The sequence below is a fragment of the Molossus molossus genome, unplaced genomic scaffold (genome assembly GCF_014108415.1).
Source record: "Molossus molossus isolate mMolMol1 unplaced genomic scaffold, mMolMol1.p scaffold_m16_p_4, whole genome shotgun sequence".
NCBI lineage: Eukaryota > Metazoa > Chordata > Mammalia > Chiroptera > Molossidae > Molossus > Molossus molossus.
Genome location: NW_023425377.1, coordinates 103,519,537 through 103,545,740, shown reverse-complemented (window position 1 = coordinate 103,545,740; position 26,204 = coordinate 103,519,537). Strand labels below are relative to the sequence as shown.

The window sequence follows — 26,204 nt, the reverse complement described above, 5'->3', positions numbered from 1 at the left end:
ATTAAATCAAGAACTGAAAAGGATCCACTGGATTTAGCAGCAAGATCCTTAGTGTTAGCGGAGTGACGTCAGTGGAATACATACTGCAAAAGGTGAAGGAATGTAAGTGAGGTAAAGACGCTGAAGCAGAGTGCAGATGATTTTAAGGAACTTGATAGTGAAGGAAAAAAGATAGTGAGTGAAGGGATGCATGCGAGGGGGATGTTTTTCGAGATGGGAAAGACTGGTAGAAAGCGATGGGAAGAGCCAATAGGAGAAATGTTGGCAATACGGGAAAGAGTAGTGAGTGAGCCTAGGGGTGTCCCTGATGCAGAGGAAGGGGACAGGGGGCAGTCTGGAAATTGTTTGTAATTGGTCCTCATCCAGATAAACACAGAAATTGAGAGTAAGCACTTAGGAAATGTTATAGCAACTCAAGAGAGTAATTTTAAGCCTGAGGATTATAACTAATAGTTCTTTAAAATTGGATTTGCATTTTGTATGCTTTTGATTCTTTCCCCCAGTAACTTAGAACTTACTGCATTTTATAGAAGTATCAGTCACAAAAGATTGAAAAATTTAAAAATATAAACGTTGCTCCTTAACCAGAGGTAGTTTGAGAAGTTCTAGAAAGGTGGAGTTCACAGAGGAGGAAAATATCTATTCCACTGCAATAGGAAGGAAAGAGGTAAGAGTTGGGCTTACTGATATGTTACTCTGAGGGAGTATTGTTCTTTGGGATGGCAGTACATATTACCTTTATCATAAGAAAATAATATAAATATTTTTCAACACAGCACTTTTATCATTGTAAGATTGTACGCAATGACCATAAAAAGTGATGCGTGAAATAAATGATATGCATATACGTTAGAGACATCATTAGAAAGATGTATTCACTACATGTAAGATTTACACAATATACTGTTTAAAAAATGAAGGGACAAACAAGCTTATATAAATTATTCAATACATATGAAATCGGTGTCTGTATTCACTGAAGTTCATGGAAAAAATTTTCCAATACCAAATGAGTTATCTTTGCAAGACATAAGGTTTTTGTGTTATTACTTTTTTTTTTTTTATCCTCACCTGAGGACATTTTTTCATTTTTTGTTCAGATAAAGCGGGGGGAGGGGGGGAGATAAACAGAGAGACAGAGAGAGAGAGAAACATTGACGTGAAAGGGACACATCGAGTGGCTGCCACCCGCATGACCCTACCAGGGCGGGGGACAAACCGCAACCAAGGTACGTGCCCTCAGCAGGAATCGAACCTAGGTCTCTTTGGACCGCAGGCTGATGCTCTAACCGCTGAGCCAAAGCAGCCAGGGCTGTGTTATTACTTTTGTTTTGTTTTGTTTTATAAATTGTATACATATTCTACAACAATTATATATCATTTCATAATCAGAGAAAAAGACAAAACTGTTTTCATTTTGGAGTCGAATGGGTGGTGCATAGAAAACGTACTTGGCTATAGAATTTTTAGCCAATGCAGAGTGATCACTTCCAGAGCCAGTGTTAAAACGCAGAGAATTTGAGGCAACTTCTCTTCATCTGAAGCAGTCTCTGAAGCATCACTCGCTCCTTAACTCCTATCATTCTATGTACTCTCTGATGCATGTTAAAAGTCAGATTCTTCAATGACTTTTCTTTTAGGTCAATAAAATATGCTTCTTTCAAGCTGGCCATGCTCACACAGAAATTATTCTGTCACAAATTCTTATGCCTCCGATCCAAAGGGAGCCATATCACAACACTCTCCTCCGGGGAGGAAGGTCCTGGAGACTGCGACCTGCAGGGTGTGCTGTGAATCTGAGGTGCTGTTACTTAGGCGTGCAGATGGGACTCGTTTGCCCGCTCATGTCCTCGAGGTCCATTTACAAAGACCTGAAAAAAGTCTGAATTGCTGCCCTGGCCGGTTTGGCTCAGCGGTTAGAGCATCCGCCTGCGGTCCGGAGAGGCCCGGGTTCGGTTCCCGCTGAAGGCACGTACCTCGGTTGCAGTTTGTCCCTGGCCCTGGTTGGTCGTGCGGGTGGCAGCCACTTGATGTGTCCCTTTCACGTCGATGTTTCTCTCTCTCTCTCTTCCGCTCTCTCCGCTCTCTCTCCCCTCTCTCTCTCTCTTCCACTTTCTCCCTCCCACTCTATCTGTGCAAAAGAATGGAAAAATGTCCTCGGGTGAGGATTAAAAAAAAAAAAAAAAAAGTCTGAATTGCTAAAATAATAAAAATAAGTGACTATAAGAGAGGAACAAATGCAGGAAATAAAATAAACTATTCCATCTGTACGTCCACTAATGTTAAATAATTTAGGGCAATACAATGCATTGCCCTGTAGAAAAAATTTACAAGAGTCGATGGCAGGTTTTAAAAGGATTTGGAGGGTAGGGGTTCTGAATGGCTATAGGAAGGAGGTAGAGAGGGTCAGTTCTTACTGGGTGTGTTTTTTGTAGACATTGCAATAAATACCACATACAGAATCATTACCATACAGTGTGTGTCAACTTGGTCTGTATCATAGGGAGAATTTTAATAAAGAAAATACTTACCAATTATATGATACTTGACAGCTCCATTATTGCCGGAATCCATATCAAAGGCCAAAATGGTGTAGACAACCCCTGGTTCTTGGTTTTCCAGAACCTCAATGTCATGAGTGGGGACAATAATCTTCGGAGCATGATCGTTTTCATCTTCCACAGTGCAGAGAATGGTGGTGGTGCCAGACAGGGAAGGGACTCCCCCGTCTCGAACAAGGACTGACATGGAATGAAGAAATGGTGGCCATTAACTCATACCTAAAATACACTGCCCTACCTAGACAGCTTCAGACCAAGCTGACCGGTGGCACTGGCCCAATAATGTTTCATTTAAAGACACCCTACTGAAGTGTAAAATTTCAACACTAAACCTCCCACGGCCCATTTTTGTTTGTTCGCTTAGCAGAGTCGAGGGATCCCTTACCTCGGAGGGTGAAGACTTCCTGAACTTCTCTGTCAAGTGTGGTGGCTGTCACCAACTCCCCAGTGTCAGGATTGATCTCAAACAGCTCAGACGATGCACCTGGCATGATTTCAAATCGAAGCTTGGAATTGACGCCTGAAGAAAAATATTTAAAAATGTTTAGCAATTATCCCTTGGGAATCCATTCATCTGTTTTCTTATTCTTTTGCCTATGAACATGTTAGGCGATGGATTAAGAAGGCAGGACGCTTAAACAACCTTCAAATTAAGGTTAAACAAAAACAAAACAACTCTTTTGGTTGTTCTTGCTAAATAAAAGCTTCATGAGCTGAAATGCTTGATTTTCAAAAGTCTTATGAGACTTCCCCACAGTGAATGCTTAAGATTTTTTCCCTCCCATAAAAATTCTCTTATGAGTGTGCAACTCTCTAACATATTCCTAATTACTCCTTCTAAAACCCCTGATTGTGGCTTAATGACATAATTGTAGGCTTGCGGGGCAAAGGACAGTTTCTATAGATTGACCCCCTATTTCAAAGCTCGTGCTCAGTCCTGGTTCTCTGTTCATTTCTCCAGAGCAGAAGGAGAGCTCACAGGCTTGCTTCTCTGCATATCTTTTGTTTTGTTTTCTACTTGGTGGTCAGCCTCCTCTCTGGGTGAGAACTGTGGTACTGCATTATTACATAGTGGAAAATAATTCTTCCCATATTTTTCGTGGTTTCATTTCTCCCCTGAGAGAAGTATCCAGCCACTTCCATCACAGGTTGTGAAGCCCGTTCGCACCATTAACTTCAGTGGGCTTATCCTGTGCCATTGTAGCTTCGTTGCACCTGACACACGTTCCTTTCAATCATTTCTCTGTGTTCTTTTCTCAACTGACGAGAATCTGTGCATACATATAGTACTTACAATATATGATTTTATACTTTAATAAAAGATGAAGTACTGTTCTTTGGCCTTAAGAAAAAAAACTTCAACTATATATTTCCATCTAGCCAGTCTCAGAATGTAAGTTTCACTGTGATCTACTGTATGTAACACAGGACGAAGTGCTGGGAGAAGTGGAATGTATTGCTAGTTCTATAGAAGAATAAACGCACGTGTTTTCTTACTACGTCCCTTGAAAAAGATATTTGAGATAATCTGTAGGCATTTGAATGACTTTTTAAACGTCTAATAACATAGGATCAATATATTTGATATGATATTGTCAGAGGTGACCAAAATATTTCATTCTATCATTAGGCTTCTGACATATTATCACATTAATAATTATTGAATACTATAGTGCTTACTTTGATCTCATAATGATCACATAATCTCTCCTCTAGTCAAGACAAAATTCCTAAACATTCCAGGTTGTTAAAAGTTTGTTATTTCTGCCCTGGCCAGTTTTCTCAGTGGTTAGAGCATTTGCCCTCAGACTGAAGGGTTATGGGTTTGATTCCTGGTCAGGGGCAGGTACCTGGGTTGCAGGTTTGATCCCTGGCCCCAGTTGGGGTCATGTGGGTGGTGGCCCGTCGATGTGTCTCTCTCGCATAGATGTTTCTCTCCCTCTCTCCCTCCCTTCCCTTCCACTCTACCTAAAAATCAATGGAAAAATATCCTTTGGTGAGGATTAACCAAAAAAAGAAAAAAGATTTGTTATTCCTGTCTATCTCTTCCTACATTATACATTATGAAAATAGGAACAAAACCATCTTATGTCTGCTTTGCTTGTTTCTCAAATTTTGAGCAAAATTGTGTGTAACAAGCAGAGTGTTAATTTGCCAAGGAGACAGTGGTAAATCAAACAGGTTTGGCCTCTGCCTTCAGGGAGCTTACATAAAGAAAAGCATCTTTTAATTTTTGGACCTTTTATTTTTTAAATAAATATACTCACTTATTATATGATTTTATTATACATTACAAATAACATTATATATGCCCTGTCCAGTTTGGCTCAGCAGTTAGAGCATCGGCCCGCAGTCCAGAGAGTCCCAGGTTCGGTTCCCGCTAAAGGGCACATACTTCAGTTGCAGTTTGTCCCTGGCCCCGGTTGGGGCTGTGTGGGTGGCAACCAGTCAATGTATCTCTCTTACATTGATGTTTCTCTTTCTCTCTTCCTTCCTCCCTCCCTTCTGCTCTATCTGAAGATAAATGCAAAAATGTCCTCGGGTGAGGATAAAAAAAAATAATAATAACAATAACATTATATATTACATATTATGTACTTTTAATTCCCAACACTTGTCAAAACTAGAAATATCTTTAAATGTTTAAACACAAACTTAAATCTTTATCTTTTCCCTCCCTTCCATTGTTCTCATTGTTCACTAATGTGTTTTGCCACTATGACCAATATTCCTCTTACTTTTTGACTTTATTATTTCTATTATTTGATATAGCTTTTCTCTGTAAAATAATCACTCACCCCCAAACCTCCTAGTGTATTAAAAATAAAAATCTTTCTTTATAAGTAGAGTTTGCATGCACACATTTTCATACTCCAAACCACATACCCTCACAACTTACATAATGTGAGCTAAACGCAAAGTATTTTACTCTGGCTCTTCTAGAACTCAGTTAGTCCCTTGCTTCTTCCTCCACACACCCTTATAATCCACCAGAAGAAAGAGAGCATCGCCAAACTTGAAAACTAATAAATAAAATAAAGTAGAGATTATTTAGTCAAATTCCATTCTTACTAAGCAATTTGGAAATGCGGATCGGAAGCTCTTCTCTGGTATGCTTATGACACACACTGGGTGAAGGATGTGTGTGTGCGCCCGTGTCTGTGCACACGTACATACCTCTGCTCCCAGACCTCAAGACCTACAACTTATGACCTCTTAAGTTCTCCCACTCTAGGTTAACCTTCCTCCTCAATTCAGTTATTCTCCCATCACGGCCATCACCAAGAATTCTCACTTTGGCAACCTCAGAAATGTCCTCAGGTCTTGTGGCTGTTTGCTAAAGGTGACCAGCAAAGCTGCAACCCAGGAGCATTCCAACCATCTCCCTGCCCTCGAATATCCAGCAGACTACTGGAGCTGGAGAACACTTCACAACAGCATACATTGAGGCCACTGAAATGTCATTGTCATCAGGTGATCTTTCCAAATCTCCATGGTCACCTCTCTCCCATTCGTGTCTTCCACTCAAACACCTCCCGGCTAACTCTCATGATCCTCCCCTTCCTATTTCACAGATAAACTGAGTGTATTGAGAAAGAACTCTCCCATTTTTTTGCATCTATACTCAACTCTAGCTTCTGCATTCTGTCTCCATAGCAAAATAATTCTTCAAATACCCTCCTTGGAATTTTCCTGTTGGTTCTAGTCTTTCTCACTAACTTTTTCTCTAAAATTATATTTTTCTTTAGTTATAAGAATCAATAATTTCCCCCCTTTCCTTTACAGCCAAGTATTTTTGAAAAATACTACCCTTCTCTGCAGCTAGCTTGACACTACCGCCATACCTGACTGCTCTTCCCACAGTCACCAATGACCTTCTGTTATAAAATCTACTGGTCATTTTTAGTTCTTACCTTCAGATATTGCTGACTGATGTTGAGGAAAGAAAAAAAAAAGACAGACAGGAAGGAACAAAGGGAGAGAGGGGAAAAAGGAAGGAGGAAAAGGAATTCATTCTACCTCCCTCCTAACCCACTGGCTTCAGTTTCTAAGCATAAACAGATGACACCATGTTGCACTGAGCTCCAGTAATTTGGTGGCTTAAGTCCTTCATTCATGCATACATACATTCATTTATGTGTTTCATAATGCACATCCACTGAGTTCCAGGCACTGGAAAGGTACCACTGAATAATGAGCAATTATCCCAACCCTCAGAACTATCTTCTAGTGGGGGAAACAATGAAGTCAATGAGTTATACACAATGTGGTAAAATATACTAAATCACTGAGTAAGTGGATCAGGGAAGGTGTATCACAGGTATATAGCTTGTTCATTACTTATCTCATTCAATAAACATGTAGAGAGGGTGATTAATAGGTGCCAAGTTACTGTGCCAGGTGCTAAGAATACAGCTGATGGCAAGAAGACAAATGGTCTACCCTCACAGTGCCTACAGTACACACTGGATACAGAGAAGTAAGCAGGCAATTCCAATTCCACATGATAAGACATGACTGAGTAAGTATAAGTTGCCTTTACTATAAGCTGAGACCCTGAAGACGAATAGGATTTAATGTGTAAGAGAGCAGAAAGAGCTCTGGCCTCAAAGGGACGTCAGAGGGACACTGAGAGTCAGAAGGGGAGAGATGGGACTTCCTCCCTCCCAGGTGCTTACTGTCCTATCAGCAATGCCATCTCACTGGCTGCATCAACTGCCCACAGCTTTCAGTCCCTTTTGTACTCCCAGGATCAGGCTCCGCAAGGTTCCTTCTCTCGGTTTCGTCCTAGGTTCTGATCATCTCAGTCTCTTCTCCAGTATTTTTCCTGGGCTACTTCGCGATTCCCTTTTGGCTTACTCACTTTCCAACACCTGGTTTTCCCGACTGCACTGGACTGGCACAGTACTTGGCACCAACAGTGGGTCCCAGGTAACCGGAACTCTGGGTTTGGTTTGACTGTGTCTTTGGCCTTGAATACACTGCTGAGTTCCTTGCCCATGGGAAATGGAATACTGGTAATTTATCACTTACAATACTATCACAATCAATTAAATAATCACCTGTGTTCAATTGCAATGAAGTGACTAGTCAAGGACTCAAATTCCTCAGAGGACCAAATGGCGCTGACTTGGGCCATATGACTATAAAAAGGAATATACCAGCCCTGGCCGGTTTGGCTCAGCGGTTAGAGCGTCTGCCTGTGGTCCAGAGAGACCCGGGTTCGGTTCCCGCTAAGGGCGTGTACCTTGGTTGCAGTTTGTCCCCGGCCCTGTTTGGGTTGTGTGGATGGCGGCCACTCGATGTGTCCCTTTCACGTTGATGTTTCTCTCTCTTTCTCTCTGTCCCTCCCACTCTATCTGAACAAAAAATGGAAAATGTCCTTGGGTGAGGATAAAAAAAAAAAAAGAATGAAAAAAAAAAAGGAATATACCATGAGATGGCTGTTTCTGAGTGCACTAGGCACTTGCAGAAAGAAAATTACAAGCCGAGGCTTTGCACTCGCAGCTCAGACATAGTGCGAACAGCAGAAAGCTTCTATGGGAGCCCTAAAAGTAACCTCCTGAAGATCAGACCCAAATTGAGTGGCAGACGCAAGAGGTAACTTCTTACAACGGGATGCTTATTGACCTGAAGAGCCATAACTAGAGTCAGATCTCAAAAGATTGCAGGCAGTCATGTACAAATATGACTCAGAGGGAGACAGCTTGTAGTTTCAAAAGAATATCAAGTTTTCTAACTTATATTGAAACAAACCTGAGAAATATGTGTGGAAGTCATTTCTGAGCATGTGAGAGCCAAAAAAAATAAAATATAACTTTGATTCAGGATGGATTTATTGATATGGCATGCTTACCAGTGATTATGAATTTAATGTGTTAGCTCATGTAGCTATGTCTCTTGACAGTTTCCTTGATTGGCTAGACTCATACTGGCCTATCGTTACTGAGATTGAGAGGCCAGGTCTTCCCTTGCATACTATAGAGTCCAAAAGCTTAAGGAAATGGGAATGTTAGGATGGATTTATCATGTCTGACATGCCCCTCCCCCCTCCTGTTATATTTCTCAAGTTCCAAGAACTCTCCCGTCATAAAGAGCCTTGGAAAGACATTGGTCAAAGAGACACCTTTAAAAGTCCTTTGGTAGTTGTCTCTGTGTAGACGGTAGACGGTAGAGCCACTGATCTTGGGACCACCTTTTGAAAACCAATGATCTACACTAATTTATAAGGACTATCCAAAGTGATTTACTCTAAGCAGCAAGAACAACGGAGTACGTCTTTAGGGTAAACTCTTCCACCATCGGTCATCATCTACTTGGTGGATATTGATCATCTTGGCACCCAGTAAAACATCATACAGATCCACTACTTTGATGACATCATAATCAGGACCGATGAGCAGAAAGTAGCAAGTAATTTAGATGTGTTAGACCAGCAGTCAGCAAACTACTGGCCAAATCCAGCCCGCCCCTGCTTTTGTCTAGTTTCATTGAAACACAGCCACACTCATTTCTTTATGTAAATTCTATGGCTGCTGTCTCGCTGCAGTGACAGAGTTGAGTAACACAGACCGCACAGCCTGCAAAGCCTGAAACATGTACTGTCTCCACCATTACAGAGAACAGTTTACAGAACCCTCTCCTAGAGTAAAGGGTAGGAGAGTGATAAGAGTTGAGGACAGAGGGAAGCTGAAGTCACTTCATAAAATGCCCGGTGGTTACACTAAAAACACAATAGAACTTGACTGTCAAAACCCTGGGGAATCAGTAAAGAATGCTGACCATGGGAGAGCTTTTTTCAGATATGCTTTCCAGGAAGATCATTTTTCATGTAATCCCTCAACTGTACAATGCCAGGCAGCTCAGACATTTCTGAAGCAAAACGAGGACCATGCCTGGTTGACTGAATGAAAGAATAAAGAGATGAACGGATTCTGAAGAGTGAAGGCAACTTGAAGCAGCCGATCTCACAGACGCTGCAGTTTCTCAGATCACAGAGCCAAGCCCGGCCACTGAGCTCCCAAGTCAGAGCTTGCTTGGGATCAAAGTGAACAAGCTGCATCCTCAATCCGTGAGAAGCTCGCGTCCCGATGGGCGGGCAGACAAGTAAACAATCATACAATTACAATATTATGAATTAAATGAAATAAGACTATGCACATTTCAAAAGTGTTTCTCTCGGGGTGGTCCTTACTCTCTCTCTCTCTCCTGTTTATTGTGTCATTAATTCTAAGACTTTTCTTCACATTTCTAAAATGAGATACATTTCATAATTAATGGTGCCCCAGCCCCCATGAAATAGGTGAAATACTGCCCCAGCCCTGTTGCTTCACGTGCAGGATGTTCGGTGCAGTTGTTCATCCAGCATGAGACGGTCTCCAGGCAACCAGTTGTAGAGTTCATTCATAAACCCAGGTAGAGAACACATTTTTATGGAATAGAGAATAAGATCTCCTTGTAGAATTCAACACTTCTGTATTGCAACGTACTGTTCAATTATTTCATATTCTCCAGTACTGAGTAAACGTATCAGCCAGGAGTAAATCATCCTCTCTGGGGGCGTACCCTTTCCCCTCACAGTGGGAGGGGCGCCCTGAGGGACCAGCTTTGCTTATTAACAATGGAGCTCTTGTTGGTAGCACCAAATACTGTAGCGGTTTTAATATCTTAGTTAAAACCTAGTAGATGTTTTTTCCTTTTAATATAAGAAAAAAAAAACTCCCGTTAGAACTAGTGTGAGTCATACATCATAAACATTCAGTGCTTGAATTCTCATGGGTTTTGAAGGCCGACACTTTAGGCTTACACTTTTTAAAACTACATTGTAGAATACTAGAAAACATATGTTCAGCTTTCTGGTATTAAGTAATGCTATAGTATTTTTTAAAAAATGCATACTATAAAGGAAACCATTCATAAATTCCAACATGATGCCAGTATGTTAAGATCTTGACTACGTCATTTAATTCTCATGCATAATTCTTTTTCATTGTTTTAATCCAACAAGGAAAAAAAAAGAGGGAAAATATGTTCAAAATCACATGCATACACACAAATTCAAGTGCATTTTCATAACCACTTGCTTAACAGATCTGGCCACACTAAAAACACTCAGATTTCCAGTGAAACCAAAATTATCTCTGAAACATGTGAAGATACAAGAGACTCATGAAGATGCTAAATGTGTATGTCAACAATCCATAAATGCAAAGCCAGAAAAACTAAGTTTACATCTAAATCCTCCATCCAGCAAACCATCACCTCTAGAATGAGGAACATTCAATTCAAGTAACAGGTTGCAGACTATTAATTCCAAAAGAAAATAACATGAACACTAGACAACTTGACAGTAAAAAATCAGAAAGCATATTTATGATAATCATCTTTAGTTGATATATGCAAATTTGAGAGAAATTCTTTCCTCCCTCTTCAAATATTTAAAGCAAAAGAGATCCTTGCAGTGGAGTCCGTTACAAAAAAATACAGTTAAGAAGCTAAAGTAGGTCCAGGGGAGGAAGCATTTTACATACTGTCCTGATGGCTCACTGGCACATCAGGGATGGGCTCGTGTCTGCCTGTGTACTTGGGGAAGTGGTTTCTATTGTACACGAGCCCTGGGTTGTTCAGTTTATACCAGAGCACAGAGCACACACTAAAAGCACTTTACTGAACCGGAATTATGGTGAAACACAAAGCTTATGTATATTCTCCCTTTTTCCCAACACCCTAAAAACCATACTGTGAGAAATGAGCTAGATAAATTCTTTAAGCAAGGCTAATTCAAGCAATTGTTAGCATGCTCCAGTCGTGTGTCTTTGAGCATAGTAAGAAAAATAGTTTGATCACACTGCCCCGCTCTGGTCAAAAGGGAGATTAGGTTAGCCCTTAAAAAGAAAGCTTTTGTAGCATCATGTCCAAATTCGTGTAAAACTCATTTCATTAAAAGACAATGTTTTCTAAAAGGGCAAAGCATCTGAATGGTATATAACTTAGACTAAAAGCTGAAGGAAATATATCTTTTACCCCTTTGAAACAGGAGGAACATGCTATTATTAACAGTATTTCTCTATAGAAACATCTGATTAGTCTTATAAGAACAAAATATACTGATTATGTAAGGCCATCAAACTATTCATATTCAAGTGGGGAAATCTGTCATATGCTGTTAATGGCAAATGCTTCACTGTTATTTTTATAATTATTTTGTTTAACATAAAAACAGGTTATTATTAAAGTTACTGAAACTTGCCCAGGCCGGTTTGGCTCAGTGATTAGAGCGTCAGCCCGCAGACCGGAGAGTCCCGGGTTCGGTTTCTGCTAAGGGCACGTACCTTGGTTGCAGTTTGTCCCCGGCCCCGGTTGGGGTTGTGTGGGTGGCAGCCAGTCTATGTGTCTCTCTCATGTCGATGTTTCTCTCTCTCTCTTCCCCGCTCTCTCCCTCCCACTCTATCTGAAGATAAATGCAAAAAAAAAAAAAAGCCCTCTGGGAGGATAAAAAATAAATAAAAATAAACATTTAGAAAATAAAGTTACTGAAACTTAAATGTCAAAATAGTGATATCAAAAAGTAATTCCAAGAAATTCTAGGAAGTTACAAATTCTTAGCCATAATAACCATTTAATTCAAAGCCATTTCCTCAACAGGGTGGTTGACATTAACAATAGTAATAATAATAACGGAAGTTAGTATCTATTGACCACTTATTGTGTGCCAGACATGGGCCTTCGTTCTTTATGTGTAATAATTCATTTACACTTAGAACTACAAATCAGGCATTATTATTATCTCTGTTTTACAGATAAGCAAACAGGAACAGTAACTTGTTAAAGGTTACACAACTTAAGTAAATAGCAGTTCTAGGATTCAAATCCAGGTAGTCTGACATCAACCTCCTATCTCTTCCATTATGCTATAAAGAGACTAAATAACCATTTGCCTTCCTGTAGTCAATGTATCCATTATACTCTGAAAAAAAAAGTGACACCTAGTCATACCTCTGCTTATTATCAAGATTAAATCAATAAATTCTATGTTAATTAAGTGGGTATCACTGTAGTATAAATGATGATTAAGATCAATATAAGAAAATGCTCTATAAAAGCACACACTATCTTTCAACATGGATAGGTTTTTATCATGTAAATACTGTTCAAAGAGGCCTGAGAAGTTGGAGATGATTCACAAGTGTCTCATTTTTCTGAGACATAACTAGTTTAAATCATCTCAATTTTTTACCTTAGCATTAATTAATTCGTTTTCATATTTTGCATTACCTGAGTCTCTGTCCATAGCTTCAACCTTTGTGACGAACTCCCCTGGATTTTGGTTTTCTTTAACTGAAGCTTGATACAGGTGCTGCTGAAACACTGGTGCCTCATCATTGACATCCAGGACAGTCACTGTCAGCGTCTGGGACGAAGAAAGGGTCGGAATGCCGTCGTCCAGGGCAAGAAGGGTCAGGATGTGCTGGGTTTTAATTTCATAATCCAAAGAACAAGCTGTAGTTAGAAAGCCTGTTTTGAAAGCGGAGAAAAGGAATATGTAATAAATATTCTTTAGAAATGTCAAGCCCACTCTATGTCTAACTTATCTAACTTGCTAAAACTTCTGAATCTTTCTTTGTTAAATTATAAATCTTCTGAGACCAACTTTAAATTTCTATATTAGCTAAAAATAAAATGATAACATTTTTCATCAGAAAAGGCATCCTAATTTAAACGATAAGGATGGATGAAATTTTAGACAATCTATCATATACCTTTATTTATTGTGAAGATTATATCAAAATTATTTCTTTACCCAACATCGACCTTCATTTAAAAAAATATCTAGGCTTGCCCTGGCCAGTGTGCTCAGTGGTTAGAGCATTGGCGCGCAGACCAGAGAGTCCCGGGTTCGGTTCTCGCTAAGGGCACGTACCTCAGTTGCAGTTTGTCCCCAGCCCCGGTTGGGGTTGTGTGGGTGGCAGCCTCTCAATGTGTCTCTCTCATATTGATTTTTATCTCTTTCTCTCTTCCTTCCTCTCTCCCTCTGGCTCTATCTGAAGATAAATGCAAAAGTGTCCTCAGGTGAGGATAATAATAATAATAATAATAATAATAATAAAATAAAAAATAGGCTCTCACAGTATACATCTCCAGGTCATATGACAATTCATGTTTAAAGTAACCAAGTAACAAAAGGTGAGTACGGCTACATTCTTTAAGATATTTAGTTTTTAAGATAATTAGTTTTGATAAAGAGTTATAGTTTCTCTTTTTTTAAAATATGTTTTGATTTTTAGAGAGTGTGGAAGGGAGGGAGAGAAGGGAGAGAGAGAGAGAAACACTGATGTGAGAAAGACACATTGATTGGCTGCCTCTGCACGTGCCCTGACAGGGGCTAGGGCTCGAACCTGCAACCCTTTGGTCCAGCGGCCGACACTCTAACCACTGAACCACATCAGCCAGGGCAAGAGTTATAGTCTCCTTATACTTACTTTGTTATACTTACTTTATTAACTGTCTTTTTTTATTAATAAAAAATAGTGAAGACTTCATAACAGCCAACAAATTTCATGAATAAAATGTGTTGCCATCCAGCCCTGGCTGGTTTACTCAGTGGTTAGAGTGTCGGCCCACAGACCAGAGAGTCCCGGGGTCAGTTCCCGCTAAGGGCACGTTTCTCAGTTGCAGTTTGTCCCTGGCCCCGGTTGAGGTCATGTGGGTGGCAACCAGGCAATATGTTTCTCTCACGTCGATGTTTCTCTCTCTTCCTCCCTCCCACTCTATCTGAACATAAATGCAAAAATGTCCTCGGGTGAGGATAAAAAAAAAAAAATGTGTCGCCATCCTATTGCCATTGAAGCACATAACTCATATAAGCAGTGTTACAAAGACTTGCACACATATAACTGTCCCGTGACTCCAATCGTCACAATTTTTTTTTTTTTTTTTAGGATTGTTTGCTTCTCAAACACATGCTCATCCTGTAAGAACTTTTCTTCGAATAATTAGAGGTTTACTGCTTCAGATTTAATAAAACAGTTTTCCAGTAATTACTTATTACTTCACACTTCCTAGCCAAAAGCCATGAAACCCTCACTGTGTCTTCTTTACATGAAAGATGAGCCTTGTGAGAGAAACAACAGCCCATCTCACATGGATGTGTTCAGCAATTATCATTTTATGTCTTTGAAAAATGTCTCAACTGAGCCACTGCAGTTGTTTGAGATTCATGAGACGTATGTTACTGAGACACAGTCTAATTCTATCCTCCTCCTTAACAATCTGAAATGGACCTTCCTGAGCCATTGTGGAAAACATTTTAAGCATTGTTGAAACAGGTCCTTGGAGACTCCAGCTCGAACAGCAATCAGTAAGTAGGTCTGGACTATCTCTCTCTCAGTTGGAGTTTTAGGTGGTGTTCACGCGCGCCTCAGAATGGAACCATATGTACGGGATTCAATAAATATTTTGATAAAATTTTCAACAGTCGATAGCCAGACTATAATCATGACTTCCAAATCCTACACATTCAGTCCCATTCCAAATTACGGTTTTACTAATAGTTGGGCCAACTGGCATACATCTGAGATTTTTTTTCCTAAGGCTCATGCAGAAATGACTTTATTTTTTAGTGACTGAGATGGTAGTCCATCTCTTCAGTATGTCCTGAAAATCGCAATGAGGGAAGTTCATTTCCAGTTTCACAAGAATGACACTTTGTACTTCAGACTACATCAAAACTTTTAGTAGATGTTATTTGGCAACATGGTAATAGCAAGACAAGTAAAGTAACAGCGAGTGGCATTACCATCAGAGTACTTAACAGTGAATACATGCTTCTGCCCAAAACTAAGATGGTACATTTGCTATGAGAAGTAAGGATTTTGTGGTCAAATCAATCCAACCAAAAGGGGGGACATGTGTGATACTTTCAACAATAAAGATACATTAAAAACAAAACAACATTACTTCTGCCCTGGCCAGGTACTCAGTTGGTTAAAGCACCATGCCAATATGTCAAGGGTGCAGGTTCAATCCCCGGTCAGAGCACATACAAGAATCAACCAATAAATATATAGCTAAGTGGAACAACAAACTGATGTTTCTCTCTCCCTCCCCCCTTCATCTCTCTCTCTAAAATCAGCAAATAAATTTTTAAAAATACATTATTTCCAACTAATTACAAATGTATGTTTGTATGACTTTAAAGATACATTTCCATATTAAAGCTTCTGAATAATGCTGTTGGTTAGTCATAGTCTACCTCTCTGTGCTCTGGTGCTATCTTCTACCCTGTGAGGACCCCAGTAAGGACAAAGAAGTTTGCTACTGTAGTTTCATCCCAGGAAATGTGAGCTAGCTACAGTGCATAGTCAATATTAACGAACAGGCCATTTATAGCTGGTTCTCTGAATACAACCTCTGTGCCTGTCACATATACAAGTTAAATGAAAAATCAAGTCACATTTCTTTACAGCTCATTCATTTGGAACCGTCATTTTAACAGAGTACAATGAACAGGATAAATGTAAGCAAGTGATCAGAGGCTTTAAGTGACAGTGACAAATACCTGATGACTCATCTAGCATAAAGGCCATGTTTTCATTTCCTGAGAGGATGCTGTACGTTACTCTTCCATTCCTTCCTTCATCTGGATCTTGAGCAGTTACATGGTGCACCAAGGAGCCCACTGTGGCATCCTCTTTGACATGAGCAATGGGGAAAGACTTAAAGGTGGGGCTGTGGTCATTTACATCCAAAATCACTACCTTTGCCATTAGCGACCTCACTCGCCGGTCTGTCACATTCACAGCCTGATCGGATGCAGTGATTGTCAGGACAACAGCCGGAACTCTCTCTCTGTCAAGGGGGGATGCAGTGACTAATGTGCCAAAGGAGGGGTGGATGAGAAATGGATTGACTCCGGGGTGGTGGGATTCAATGAAGTATTGTATTCGACTGTTCAAAAAACTGCCATCTCCATCGTTGGCATTGAAGACGTGTACCAGAGTTCCTACAGGGACATTCTCTTCTATGCTTATCACAATGGACTCCTCTTGAAAAGATGGGGAATGGTCATTCTGATCTTCCACATCAATACTAAGGAAGACTGTGCTAATCAGGGGAGGGTTTTGGCTATGGTCTTTAGTAATCACCCTGAAAAGATAATGAGAGGTCATTTCGTAATCAAGTTCTTTGGAAAGGAACAAGTCCCCCGTTGAGCTGTCGATTTCGAAGTGGCCATCCTTGTCATCTGCTGCGATACTAAAATGTAGCTTTCCATTGTGATGTTGTTGAAAGTGATCAGGTGACTTTATCAAGCTCATTATTTTTGCAGGCTTTAAGTTTTCTGGTATAACTAAATGTCTTATATTCTGAGAAATGATAGCTCTCCCTTTGGATAGTGGTATCACCTGAAATGAGAATGAAAAGAAATTGTTAATTTGGGGTATCTTTTTTTTTTAACAGTTGAATCAGTGCACGGGATGATGTTACATTGGAAGCTAATTCCTTCTATTTGTGTGAAATACGTATGTTAATTGGTGATAAAGTGTACTTTTTATTGTATAATTCCAGTGTGCCTCTGATGATTGAAAAATCACATACTGTCTAGGAGATAAGAAAGTACAAAATTTTCCACTTCCCATTTGTTCTAATGTGTAAAATGCTATATTGGTGAGGCCATGTTATATTTGGATAAGCTGAACTGTAGCCCTGTGATTTATCAATAAGAATGTAGAAGACCTGCTTCTCCAAATTACTCTAAATCCCAGAGACCAATATATCCATAATAGCAACATCTGTGTATATTTATGTATCATGTATCTTTGTTTATCTGAAACCAGAGACTTGAGGAATTACAGTACAGGATTTTCTCCTAACGCACATATTCTCAATCAATAAAGAACATAATTTGGAAACAGAACTTTTAGGGATATATATTCATACCAATATTAATATTACTGACTATCATGAGCATGGACAGAGAAACATGGCTATGCACAGTCATCTTACTTTTGACTCGCTGGTGTAATTTTTTCCTGCTATGAAGACTTTCCACAACTTTTTTTCTCATTCTGATTAAAGTTAAACCTGAGAATATGGATCCCAAGAGATTTTTCTGTTTAAAAATAACTACAAAAACTCTGTGATTTATTGTTGGCCATTTGTTTACATACAAGTTACTCCTGCAAATTTACCAGGTCTTTGCAATTAGAAAAAAGTAAAGGAAAAGACAAAGCAACATAAATGCCCTACAGTGATGAAGGTAAATTTCTTGTCAGGAATTGTTCAAAGTTCAAAAAAGTTATTTGAGCCTAATCATTTCTCTAGTAATAATAAAAAGGCACACATAAATATGCAATGCTCTCTAAAAACAATATTCATGTATTTAATGTATCTTCACTCTATACAGTTGTATAAAAATCAAACAGAACTTTAGAACATCCTTCTATATGTCATAGTGATGACAGAACATTACCTGGATATTAATGACTGCTTGTCCTTGAAGAGGAGGCACTCCCTGGTCACCGGCAATGACAGTTATCCTGTAGGAAGGTCTATAATCATACAAAAGTATTGTGGTTGTTCTTATTTCACCACTGTTGGCATCAATCTTGAAGTGATCAGACCTATCTTCTACACATACACACAAAAATCGAGAAATTAGTGTTAATTGACAATACAGAAAACAGAGTTAATGAATCAAACAACACCTGTGAGCGATCATTTGGAAGATGTATTTGCCTTAAGCTCTGTGAGAGAATAAGAAAAATAGTACTAAAAATACAGAATTTTCAAACATATAAAAAAGTAGACAAAACGATATAATGAACCCTCATATGACTATCATGTAGCTTTAATAATTATCAACTCATGGTCAATCTTTATTTCCTGCTTACATATTTCCCTTTGCTAGCCTTTACTGGTGCATATAAAAATTATGTTTATATACTCTAGCCTATTAAGTGTGCAGTAGCATTATGTCTAAAAAATGTACATACTTTAATTAAATAATAATTTATTGCTAAAAATGTTAATTATTATGCAAGCTTTCAGCAAGTCATAACATTTTTTTTCTGGTGGAGGATCTTGCCTGTTGTTGATGGCTGCTGAATGCTCAGGGTAGTGGTTGCTGAAGGCTGGAGGGGCTGTGGCAATTTCATAACATAAGGCAACTATCAATTTGGCTACAGAGATTGACTCTTCCTTTCATGAACAATTTCTCTGTAGCATGCCGTGCTATTTGATAGTATTTTACTCACAGGAGAACTTCTTTCAAAATTGGAGTCAGTGCTCTCAAACCCTACCATTGCTTCATCAATTAAATCCTTTGTTGTCATTTCAACAGTCTGCACAGCATCTTCACCAGCAGTAGATTCCATCTCAAGAAATCACTTTCTTTGCTCAATCACAAGAAGCAATTCCTCATCTGTTAAAGTTTTGTCATGAGATGGCAGCAACTCAATCACACCTTCAGATTCCACTTCTAATTCTGGTTCTCTTTCTGTATCCATCACATCTGCAGGTACTTCCTCCACTGAAGTTGTGAACTCCTCAAAGTCATCCATGAGGATTCTAATCAACTCCAAACTCCTGTTAATGTTGACATTTTGACCTCTTCCCATGAATCATGAATGTTCTTAATGGCACCTAGAATGGAGAATTCTTTCCAGAAGGCTTTTAATATACTTTGCCCAGATCCATCAGAGGAACCCCTATCTATGGAAGTTATAGCTTTATGAAAGGTATTTCTTAAATAGTAAGACTTGAAAGTCAAAATTACTTCTTGATCAATAGGCTGCAAGATGGATGTTGTATTAGCAGGCATGAACACAACATTAATCTCGTTGTACAACTCCTCCATCAGAGCTCTTGGGTGACCAGGTGCATTGTCAATGAGCAGTCATATTTTGAAAGGAATCTTTGTTTTCTGAGCAGTGGGCCTCAACAGTGAGCATAAACTATTCAGTAAACCATTATGTTGTAAGCAGACGTGCTGACATGCAGGCTTTGTTGTTCCATGTATAGAGCACAAGCAGAGAGTAGATTTAGCACAATTCTTAAGGGCTCGAGGATTTTCAGAATAGTTAATGAGCACTGGCTTCAACTTAAAGTCACCAGCTGCATTAGCCCCTAATAAGAGAGTCAGCCTGTCCTTTGAAATTTCGAAGCTGGGCACTGACTTCTCTTCCCTAGGTATGAAAGTCCTAGATGGCATCTCATTCTAATATAAAGCTGTTTTGTATACATTGAAAATCTGTTGTTTTGTGTAGCCACATTCATTACTTATCTTAGCTAGATCTTCTGGCTAACTTGCTGTAGCTTCTACAGCAGCACTTGCTGGTTCACCTTGAGCATTTATGTTAGGGAAATGGCTTCCTTCCTTAAGCCTCATGCACCCACCTCTGCTAGCTTCAAACTTTTCTCCTGCAGCTTCCTCACCTCTCTCAGCCTTCATAGAATTGGAGAGAGTTGGGATCGTTCTCTGGTTTAGACTTTGGCATAAGGAAATATTATGACTGGTTTGATCTCCTATCCAGACCATAACACTTTCTCCATATCAGCAATAGGCTGTTTCACTTTCTTATCATTTGTGTGTTCACTGGAGGAGCACTTTTTTTTTTTTTTTTTTATTGATTAATTTTTGTTACAAATGATTCTCCTTTTTCCCCCCACTGATTCCCCCCTCCCCCTTCCCTCCCTGCTCCTTCCCCAGATTGTTGTCCATGTCCACTGTTCATGCATACATGCATATAAGTTCTGTGGTTCATCCCTCTCTCACCTCCCCATTCCTTAGGAGATTGTCCTCAAACTGTTATGTTCATTATATTCCACAAATCAGTGAGATCATATGAAATTTGTCTTTCTCTGTTTGGCTTGTTTCACTTAGGATGATACTTTCCAGGTCCCTCCATGTAGTCTCAAAGGATAAGAGATCTTTCTTTCTTACCGCTGCGTAGTACTCCATTGTGTATATGTACCACAGCTTTTTAATCCATTCGTCTACTGATGGGCACTTGGGCTGTTTCCAGATCTTAGCGATTGTAAATAGTGTGGAGGAGCACTTTTAATTCCTTAAAGAACTTTTCCTTTGCAGTCACAACTCGGATAACTGTTTGGCTCAAGAGGTTTAGCTTCCAGTCTATCTCAGCTTTTAACATGCCTTCCTCACTAAGCTTAATCATTTCTAGCTTTTGATTTAATGTAAGAGACCTGGGACTCTTCTTTTCACTTGGACACTTAGAGGCCATTGTAGGGCTACTAATTGGCCAAATTTTAATATTTTTTGTGTCTCAAGAAGATGGAGAAAAACAGGGATGGCTTGTCTGTGCAGCAGTCAGAACACAACATTTATTGATTAAGTTTGCCAGCTTATCTGGGTGTGGTTCAGGGCATCCCACAACAATTACAACAGTAACATTAAAGATCAAAGACCACCAACCTGGCCGGTTTGGCTCAGTAGTTAGAGCATCAGCCTGTGGACCAAAGGGTTGTGGGTTTGGTTCCAGTCAAGGGCACATACCTCGGTTGCAGTTCTGTCCCCAGCCCTGGTTGGGGTCATGAGGAAGGCAACGAATCGATATGTCTCTCTCACATCGATGTTTCTCTCTCTCTCTCTCCCTTTCTTTCTCCCACTCGATCTAAAATCAATAGAAAAATATCCTTGGATGAGGATTAACAACAACAACCACCACAACAACAAATGTTTAAAGAAATGAGAGTTTCTCTGGCTGATTTGGCTCAGTGGTTGGAGCGTTGGCCTGTTAACCAGAGAGTCCTGGGTTTGGTTCCCGCTAGAGGCACATACAAAAATACAGAAAGAAAGAAAGAAAGAAAGAAAGAAAGAAAGAAAGAAAGAAAGAAAGAAAGAAAGAAAGAAAGAAAGAAAGAAAAGAGTTTAAGTACAGAAGAGGACCTGTATACACCTCTAAATCTCATTCCCTTCCTCCTTCTCTGTAGATAGCCTCCTTTCTAATCCACATATCCATGAAAAATATATAGCAGGGTTTTGTTTATTTATAAACAATGGTATTATGGCAGGACTGTAGCTTCATTTATTAATCCACATGTGTGTGTATTTCTGTATATTCTCTCTCTACCCCACTGTGTTTTACAGGTATATATATAAAAAAATCTTCCCAGCCCAAACAAACACAGAAACAAACAAAAAGATACAAAGATCTTACAGACTAACCGACCTCTTGAATGCAGGCCGGCAAAGCCAGCTTTCTTCCCCTAGAGTCGGGTTAGAATAGGCTGAAGAGATGGGCAGAGAGAGAAGAGTGGTGGCCATGGAAAGAGAAATAAAGCAGGAGAAGGAATCTGAGGCGGAGAAGAGAACCACACAAGGTGTGCTCAAGGCTGGTTCTGCTGCGGGCTCGTTACCTCCGGACCGTCCACCCTGTCACCGTTCAGCATGGGACCTGTCCCATCAGGAACATGGTAGGCCTTTTATTTCATTCTTCTTTTACACCTTTGTTAATATTGCATAATGTTCTACATAAAGGTCTCAAACATCTTCTATCAGAATCTTCCGTTTTGTGCTCTGATCAGGATGGTCCTGATTTCGGGAATTTTGAAACGTATAATCTGAGGGTTTCTCTTTAAGAAAAATAGAACAATGTTACAAATATAAATGACTCGCTGGTTCTCAATTCCACCCTTGAAGAGCCTGTGTAAGTGAAGGGTCTTAAAGCTTAAACTTCATGGTGAATGAGATCTTTGAAAACCTGCTTAGCTTTTTAAATGCTAGTGAATTTTAATTTTTTGTTGTTAATTCTCACCCAAGGATATTTTCCCACTGATTTTTAGATAGAGTAGAAGCACAGGGGGGAGGGGAGAGAGAGAAAAATATAAAGAGAGGGGGTGGGGAGAGAAACATCCATGTGAGAGAGACACAGCAATTGGTTGCATCCCACATGTGCACTGACCGGGGCTGAGGATAGAACCTGCAACACAAGTTCATGCCCTTCACAAAAATCAAACCTGTGACCCTTTGGTGCTCAAGCCAATATTCTACTCAACGGCCAGGGCAATGCTAGTGAATTTTGTATGTTAACACTGTTCGCAGAAATTTTTCATTGTATTAATTCTAATGGTTTTCCCGTAGCAACTTTTGGATTTTCATGTAGACAATGTATCTGCAGGTAAGGGCAACATTCTCTTTTGCTTTCCTATGTTTTTGTCAAACATGAGGAAGCACTGAACATCCTCTAAAATGATATAAAACACAATGTCAACTACAGTCAATGGCTGGAACACATCTGAGGTTTGTACATTCTAAAATAAAAACACAAAAGCATGCCTGTCTCAATCAAGTTCCCACATGCACATACATTATGTACATGTGACATTTCCTAGGTGTGGGTTACTCTAACCTTAACAATATTTAGTCTTCGTAGAGATTCATAGATGCTTAGTAGTCATAATCGTATTTCTTTATAATAATACCGGTTTCTACCCACTAACTACTACTTTCCTTTCAATAAAAGTTGATTTGTACTTTAGATTATTGAAAATTATTCATCTAAGGTGGATGATTGGTGGATTGATCCTTATTTAGGGAACAGAAAATACTTTGATTTTTCACTAAACTCTTAAATTCTTTTTTAAATATAAAAGTTAATTCTAGACAATAACAAATGCATTTTGTTTGTAATGTGGTGTTATTTTCAATGTTAACCATGTCCACAGAAGGAGGTGATAACTAATAAACAAAAGAGGAAATGCTAAACGCTCATAATCCTTTATGGGTAGTGACGGTTACCTGAAGATACCGAATATGAAACTTCTGCATTGTTTCCTTCATCAGAATCCTTTGCAAACACAGTTGTGACCAACATATTTACTGGTTGACCTTCCAGAACCTGTCAATAAAACAAATGTCATACAAAGTTCATGGTAAATTTGTTAAAAGAAAAAGCAATGAGCTTTAAGTGAAAGAACACACTACTACTAAGCATTTAAAAAACTATTTTAAAATCCACATATAATTCCAATGCCTACCATATACAAAGTATATGGGTGTAAATCCATGAAAAGCATTCACATTACAATTTAAATATTTTACTCTATTTGAACAAATTAGCTGCTGCATTTGAAATAATTCTGAGGGTAGGGAGAAAAAGTAAAAATAACTACACAATCTTAGATTTTGAATGTATTTTAAGAATCTTAGCATCTTTTCATTCATTAGCTAATCAGGACATTTTTAAAAAGTTGTTGTTAAGGTCTAAAATATGCTAAAGATAAAGAAAGATTTTTATTTCAGGAAACATACCTCATATGGGAAAGATAATTAATTAATAGAAACTTTCCCAAATATTGAAATTTACATGTAGAGTTGAACTCCAATTTTAAAGTCCTATTGTGCAATTAAGCCACGGGTTGTTTTAAGAACATGATTAAAATCACAATGATAATATATTTTGTTTTGGTAAATTTTTCTTTAAATATGACTTTGTAAGATCAGTTTAAAGTTATTAACTTTCTAAATATCCTATGTATATCTGAGCACAATTTGAATGTCCAATTCAATTGCTTGGGAGCTACAGCTTTTTATTCTTATACTCATTCATTTTTTTTAAAGTATGAGTACATCCAAGATATAGTTATTTATTATGCGCATGAACTAATATGCTCATTTATTATGTACATTATAAAACAGAAATAAAAAAGGTAACATAATATAAATATAATTAGGAGTTTCTGCATGTGCCCCCAAAAGACCTCTAGATATATGTCTCCCCACTTCAGAACTACAGATTGTTCCCCTATCTCTAATGAACCAACTTAGGTGTGAAACAATCACTCATATGGAACTCTGCATAGGGATACATGCAAATTATTGGAAAAATACTTCTTGCCTGAGCATTACTGTTAAAAGGGAACCATTATGTTTGTATACAAAGGCAGGACTACATTCATCATAAAGCAACTGGATGTGAGATCCCAAATAGCACATATAATCATTTTATTTTTTTAAATGGGATATTTTTTGACATATGCACAATTTCTAGGTCTTCTAGAAATAAATGCATTGCCACACCGTGACTGATTTGGTAAATTCACACTCTTTACCACAAGATGGTGCTCAACACAAATAACTAAGAATACTACAAGTTCATTGCAAAGCTATTTCACCCCAACAAACCTTGATGTGTAATTCCTTCCCAGGGAGGCACTGTGGGAAATACGGCTTGTTATCATTGATGTCAGTCACTGAGACATAAACCACCATGCTGGCATTCCGCGGTGGGGAGCCATGGTCAGTCACTAGGACGGTCACCTGATGGTGCGCCTGATGCTCGTGGTCCAGCGCCACCCAGCTGATCAGCTCCCCTGAGGACACAGAGAACAAAAGAGGTTGACACTGTGTGCTGGAATGCTGGCACTGTGGACCGCGGGCAAAATAATTCCTGGAAAGGAAAATCAACACTGTAAAGCTCTGAGTAAAAGCACCGCTCCCAAGACCACGTACGTGGGTAGTTTGACTCTACTGTTGAAAGAATTTTCTGAAGTTTCTCCTAAAAATGCCACTTTAAGTTTGCCATTCTTCATATTTCAACTTACCTCCCATCAACCATTTGAACTAAAAATTGAATTCATAGAAACCGATTATAAACTCTGTACGAATGTAGTATTAACTCAGATTTTAAACCTCAGCATATTCCTCTTCATATTGCTACACAGAATAATGGAAGGAAGCATCTCGGCTCAGCTCGGACATCACAAGCCCCGAGTCTGGGTCTCAGTTTCTCCATCTCAGACACCGAAGGACCTCTCTGAGCCTGATTGCTTAAGGCTCTCAGAAACAAATGCAGCCTTGAATTTAAAGGTGTTTTGTAGGCTGCAAATCATTACACACATGGCAGTTGTTATCATCGCTTTAAAATAATGGCCAATATCTCCATGAGAATCAAACATATTCGTCAGGCTACTATTTGCCTTTTACACATGCAGTTAGTTATCTATCATTATCTCACAAAATGTGTGTGTAGCCACAGCTAACTAGTGACTTCCCGAATGACTCATAATGGTTACAAGTCTTATTTTACAGATTCTTGCTCAGAACCCATTCCTAGTCAATGTCCCTCGCACTTCCGCCGGGAGACTCAGGCATAGGGTCAAGGGCCATGGGAAGCCCACTGCCCTACCTGGTGGTCAGCCTTCTGCTGCAGGGTCCTGCCAGGCAGCGTCTTCCTCACTATTTATGAAACTATCTATTCATGAGAAAGTAAACACAAAGCGGACTACCGCCTACCATTGCTATTTCTAAGATTTTTAAATCTGCCCTCTTCGCCCAAAGAAAATGATGTGTAAAACAACAGGAAAAGCTGAAATGAGGAACAAAAAAGAAAATTCACATTTGGGTATGTTGCTGAATTGGTGAGCTCAAACGCAGTGCTTACAATATAAATTATATTTATATAGTGTTAGACTAAGTGTGATTTTACAAAAAAATCATACATACATACCACTGCTTTTTTTAAAATCCTCACCCAAGGATATGTTTATTGATTTTTAGAGAAGGAGGAAGGAAGAGAGAATCGATGTGAGAAACATCAATCAGTTGTCCCCCCCCCTCCCACCGACGCTCCCCTACCAGGAATTGAACCTGAAACCTAGGTATGTGCCCTGGCCAGGAATCAA

At 39.2% G+C, this 26,204-nt stretch overlaps 1 protein-coding gene across 1 annotated transcript in view; it reads right to left on the bottom strand.

Moving 5' to 3' along the window:
• DCHS2 (dachsous cadherin-related 2) overlaps positions 1 to 26,204 on the bottom strand; it is a 211,633-nt gene that overhangs the window by 53,090 nt on the left and 132,339 nt on the right. The window contains exons 6-12 of the mRNA XM_036241935.1: positions 24,706 to 24,893; positions 23,320 to 23,419; positions 18,031 to 18,188; positions 16,120 to 16,963; positions 12,837 to 13,076; positions 2,947 to 3,081; positions 2,532 to 2,741 (exon numbers count right to left, since the gene is read on the bottom strand). Of these exons, the coding sequence (XP_036097828.1) occupies positions 2,532 to 2,741; positions 2,947 to 3,081; positions 12,837 to 13,076; positions 16,120 to 16,963; positions 18,031 to 18,188; positions 23,320 to 23,419; positions 24,706 to 24,893 (1,875 nt within the window). The remainder of the gene's footprint in view (positions 1 to 2,531; positions 2,742 to 2,946; positions 3,082 to 12,836; positions 13,077 to 16,119; positions 16,964 to 18,030; positions 18,189 to 23,319; positions 23,420 to 24,705; positions 24,894 to 26,204) is intronic.